This window comes from Leishmania mexicana, chromosome 22, assembly GCF_000234665.1.
Source record: "Leishmania mexicana MHOM/GT/2001/U1103 complete genome, chromosome 22".
In the NCBI taxonomy this organism is placed as follows: Eukaryota; Euglenozoa; class Kinetoplastea; order Trypanosomatida; family Trypanosomatidae; genus Leishmania; species Leishmania mexicana.
Genome location: NC_018326.1, coordinates 529766 through 534871, shown reverse-complemented (window position 1 = coordinate 534871; position 5106 = coordinate 529766). Strand labels below are relative to the sequence as shown.

Sequence of the window (5106 nt, the reverse complement as noted above, 5' to 3'; positions counted from 1 at the left end):
TAGAGGAAGCTGCACTGGAGATCCGGGAACTCAGAGAGCAGCTCGCCATCACGCAGCTTCGGCGAGAGGCACTGGATGCCGAGTGCGCTGAGCTCGAGCAGGATCTCCTCGACGTAGAGAGTTCTCGTGAGGCGAATGTATGGAAGCGCCGGGAGGCGTTGGAAGACCGTGGTATTAGTCACTCAGCCAAGGACGCCGAGATGGCTGACCTGAGGGAGCAGCTGCGTGAGGCCGAGGAGCGCGCGAGGGACGTGGAGGCGCAGCAGTCCGACAGGGACGCCGAGATGGCTGACCTGAGGGAGCAGCTGCGTGAGGGCGAGGAGCGTGCGAGGGATGTGGAGGCGCAGCAGTCCGACAGGGACGCCGAGATGGCTGACCTGAGGGAGCAGCTGCGTGAGGCCGAGGAGCGCGCGAGGGACGTGGAGGCGCAGCAGTCCGACAGGGACGCCGAGATGGCTGACCTGAGGGAGCAGCTGCGTGAGGCCGAGGAGCGCGCGAGGGACGTGGAGGCGCAGCAGTCCGACAGGGACGCCGAGGTGGCTGACCTGAGGGAGCAGCTGCGTGAGGCCGAGGAGCGCGCGAGGGACGTGGAGGCGCAGCAGTCCGACAGGGACGCCGAGGTGGCTGACCTGAGGGAGCAGCTGCGTGAGGCCGAGGAGCGCGCGAGGGACGTGGAGGCGCAGCAGTCCGACAGGGACGCCGAGGTGGCTGACCTGAGGGAGCAGCTGCGTGAGGCCGAGGAGCGCGCGAGGGACGTGGAGGCGCAGCAGTCCGACAGGGACGCCGAGATGGCTGACCTGAGGGAGCAGCTGCGTGAGGGCGAGGAGCGTGCGAGGGACGTGGAGGCGCAGCAGTCCGACAGGGACGCCGAGATGGCTGACCTGAGGGAGCAGCTGCGTGAGGCCGAGGAGCGCGCGAGGGACGTGGAGGCGCAGCAGTCCGACAGGGACGCCGAGATGGCTGACCTGAGGGAGCAGCTGCGTGAGGCCGAGGAGCGCGCGAGGGACGTGGAGGCGCAGCAGTCCGACAGGGACGCCGAGGTGGCTGACCTGAGGGAGCAGCTGCGTGAGGCCGAGGAGCGCGCGAGGGACGTGGAGGCGCAGCAGTCCGACAGGGACGCCGAGATGGCTGACCTGAGGGAGCAGCTGCGTGAGGGCGAGGAGCGTGCGAGGGATGTGGAGGCGCAGCAGTCCGACAGGGACGCCGAGATGGCTGACCTGAGGGAGCAGCTGCGTGAGGCCGAGGAGCGCGCGAGGGACGTGGAGGCGCAGCAGTCCGACAGGGACGCCGAGATGGCTGACCTGAGGGAGCAGCTGCGTGAGGCCGAGGAGCGCGCGAGGGACGTGGAGGCCCAGCAGTCCGACAGGGACGCCGAGATGGCTGACCTGAGGGAGCAGCTGCGTGAGGCCGAGGAGCGCGCGAGGGACGTGGAGGCGCAGCAGTCCGACAGGGACGCCGAGATGGCTGACCTGAGGGAGCAGCTGCGTGAGGCCGAGGAGCGCGCGAGGGACGTGGAGGCCCAGCAGTCCGACAGGGACGCCGAGATGGCTGACCTGAGGGAGCAGCTGCGTGAGGCCGAGGAGCGCGCGAGGGACGTGGAGGCGCAGCAGTCCGACAGGGACGCCGAGATGGCTGACCTGAGGGAGCAGCTGCGTGAGGCCGAGGAGCGCGCGAGGGACGTGGAGGCGCAGCAGTCCGACAGGGACGCCGAGATGGCTGACCTGAGGGAGCAGCTGCGTGAGGGCGAGGAGCGCGCGAGGGACGTGGAGGCCCAGCAGTCCGACAGGGACGCCGAGATGGCTGACCTGAGGGAGCAGCTGCGTGAGGCCGAGGAGCGCGCGAGGGACGTGGAGGCGCAGCAGTCCGACAGGGACGCCGAGATGGCTGACCTGAGGGAGCAGCTGCGTGAGGCCGAGGAGCGCGCGAGGGACGTGGAGGCCCAGCAGTCCGACAGGGACGCCGAGATGGCTGACCTGAGGGAGCAGCTGCGTGAGGCCGAGGAGCGCGCGAGGGACGTGGAGGCGCAGCAGTCCGACAGGGACGCCGAGATTGAGCGTGTGAAGGAGCTTCTCAGCGGAGCGATGCGAGAAGCTGCAGCCAGCAGCGAGATTTGTACCGCTCTGGAGAAGCAAGTAGAGGAAGCTGCACTGGAGATCCGGGAACTCAGAGAGCAGCTCGCCGTCACCCAGGTTCGGCGAGAGGCACTGGATGCCGAGTGCGGTGAGCTCGAGCAACAGCTCCGTGATGTTCAGAGTAGTGTTCTGGAGCGGCGGGAGGCGGTGGAAGACCGTGGTATTAGTCACTCAGCCAAGGATGCCGAGGTGGCTGACCTGAGGGAGCAGCTGCGCAGAGCTTCTGAGGAGATCGAGGAGCTGAACTTTTACGATGAGCGCCGGAAGAAGAGTGGCAATGGTGAGGCTGTCGTGACAACGCACGCCGTGAAGTTACCAGGTGAGGACTGGAGCGTCGTTGTGCAGGAGCACCCTGAGGCGCTCCGGGAGGCCTTCGTTGCAGATGTGAGCCATGCAGGTCACGTGAACCGCGGCGATGTGGAGCACATCGCGTTTGGGATGGGGAGCCTTTTGGCTACGGTGAGAGTACAACACGACGCTGATGTCACCATGATGGAGATGGACCGCCGTTTGCAAGAGTACGACTACCCCTTGACGATGGAGCTGTACCGGCTGCGCCACGGACCAAAGCGCGGAGCTGACGCGGCGCTTGCGACCGTCGCCAAGCGAGACACGGAGATCGCTGACCTGAGGGAGCAGCTGCGCGGAGCGATGCGAGAAGCTGCAGCCAGCAGCGAGATTTGTACCGCTCTGGAGAAGCCAGTAGAGGAAGCTGCACTGGAGATCCGGGAACTCAGAGAGCAGCTCGCCATCACGCAGCTTCGGCGAGAGGCACTGGATGCCGAGTGCGCTGAGCTCGAGCAGGATCTCCTCGACGTAGAGAGTTCTCGTGAGGCGAATGTATGGAAGCGCCGGGAGGCGTTGGAAGACCGTGGTATTAGTCACTCAGCCAAGGACGCCGAGATGGCTGACCTGAGGGAGCAGCTGCGTGAGGCCGAGGAGCGCGCGAGGGACGTGGAGGCGCAGCAGTCCGACAGGGACGCCGAGATGGCTGACCTGAGGGAGCAGCTGCGTGAGGCCGAGGAGCGCGCGAGGGACGTGGAGGCGCAGCAGTCCGACAGGGACGCCGAGGTGGCTGACCTGAGGGAGCAGCTGCGTGAGGCCGAGGAGCGCGCGAGGGACGTGGAGGCGCAGCAGTCCGACAGGGACGCCGAGATGGCTGACCTGAGGGAGCAGCTGCGTGAGGCCGAGGAGCGCGCGAGGGACGTGGAGGCGCAGCAGTCCGACAGGGACGCCGAGGTGGCTGACCTGAGGGAGCAGCTGCGTGAGGCCGAGGAGCGCGCGAGGGACGTGGAGGCGCAGCAGTCCGACAGGGACGCCGAGGTGGCTGACCTGAGGGAGCAGCTGCGTGAGGCCGAGGAGCGCGCGAGGGACGTGGAGGCGCAGCAGTCCGACAGGGACGCCGAGATGGCTGACCTGAGGGAGCAGCTGCGTGAGGGCGAGGAGCGTGCGAGGGACGTGGAGGCGCAGCAGTCCGACAGGGACGCCGAGATGGCTGACCTGAGGGAGCAGCTGCGTGAGGCCGAGGAGCGCGCGAGGGACGTGGAGGCGCAGCAGTCCGACAGGGACGCCGAGATGGCTGACCTGAGGGAGCAGCTGCGTGAGGGCGAGGAGCGTGCGAGGGATGTGGAGGCGCAGCAGTCCGACAGGGACGCCGAGATGGCTGACCTGAGGGAGCAGCTGCGTGAGGCCGAGGAGCGCGCGAGGGACGTGGAGGCGCAGCAGTCCGACAGGGACGCCGAGATGGCTGACCTGAGGGAGCAGCTGCGTGAGGCCGAGGAGCGCGCGAGGGACGTGGAGGCGCAGCAGTCCGACAGGGACGCCGAGATGGCTGACCTGAGGGAGCAGCTGCGTGAGGCCGAGGAGCGCGCGAGGGATGTGGAGGCGCAGCAGTCCGACAGGGACGCCGAGGTGGCTGACCTGAGGGAGCAGCTGCGTGAGGCCGAGGAGCGCGCGAGGGACGTGGAGGCGCAGCAGTCCGACAGGGACGCCGAGATGGCTGACCTGAGGGAGCAGCTGCGTGAGGCCGAGGAGCGTGCGAGGGACGTGGAGGCGCAGCAGTCCGACAGGGACGCCGAGGTGGCTGACCTGAGGGAGCAGCTGCGTGAGGCCGAGGAGCGCGCGAGGGACGTGGAGGCGCAGCAGTCCGACAGGGACGTCGAGATGGCTGACCTGAGGGAGCAGCTGCGTGAGGGCGAGGAGCGTGCGAGGGATGTGGAGGCGCAGCAGTCCGACAGGGACGCCGAGATGGCTGACCTGAGGGAGCAGCTGCGTGAGGCCGAGGAGCGCGCGATGGACGTGGAGGCCCAGCAGTCCGACAGGGACGCCGAGGTGGCTGACCTGAGGGAGCAGCTGCGTGAGGCCGAGGAGCGCGCGAGGGACGTGGAGGCGCAGCAGTCCGACAGGGACGCCGAGATTGAGCGTGTGAAGGAGCTTCTCAGCGGAGCGATGCGAGAAGCTGCAGCCAGCAGCGAGATTTGTACCGCTCTGGAGAAGCAAGTAGAGGAAGCTGCACTGGAGATCCGGGAACTCAGAGAGCAGCTCGCCGTCACCCAGGTTCGGCGAGAGGCACTGGATGCCGAGTGCGGTGAGCTCGAGCAACAGCTCCGTGATGTTCAGAGTAGTGTTCTGGAGCGGCGGGAGGCGGTGGAAGACCTTTCCATTAGTCACTCAGCCAAGGATGCCGAGGTGGCTGACCTGAGGGAGCAGCTGCGTGAGGCCGAGGAGCGCGCGAGGGACGTGGAGGCGCAGCAGTCCGACAGGGACGCCGAGATGGCTGACCTGAGGGAGCAGCTGCGTGAGGCCGAGGAGCGCGCGAGGGACGTGGAGGCCCAGCAGTCCGACAGGGACGCCGAGATGGCTGACCTGAGGGAGCAGCTGCGTGAGGCCGAGGAGCGCGCGAGGGACGTGGAGGCGCAGCAGTCCGACAGGGACGCCGAGATGGCTGACCTGAGGGAGCAGCTGCGTGAGGCCG

The 5106-nt window shown here is 68.1% G+C and overlaps 1 protein-coding gene across 1 annotated transcript in view; it reads left to right on the top strand.

Annotated features, from left to right (window-relative positions):
- The window catches only part of LMXM_22_1320 (hypothetical protein, unknown function), a gene marked incomplete at both ends in the record, with an annotated part of 11985 nt that overhangs the window by 4147 nt on the left and 2732 nt on the right, over positions 1 to 5106 (top strand). The window contains one exon of the mRNA XM_003875537.1: positions 3 to 5106. Within this exon, the coding sequence (XP_003875586.1) occupies positions 3 to 5106 (5104 nt within the window). The remainder of the gene's footprint in view (positions 1 to 2) is intronic.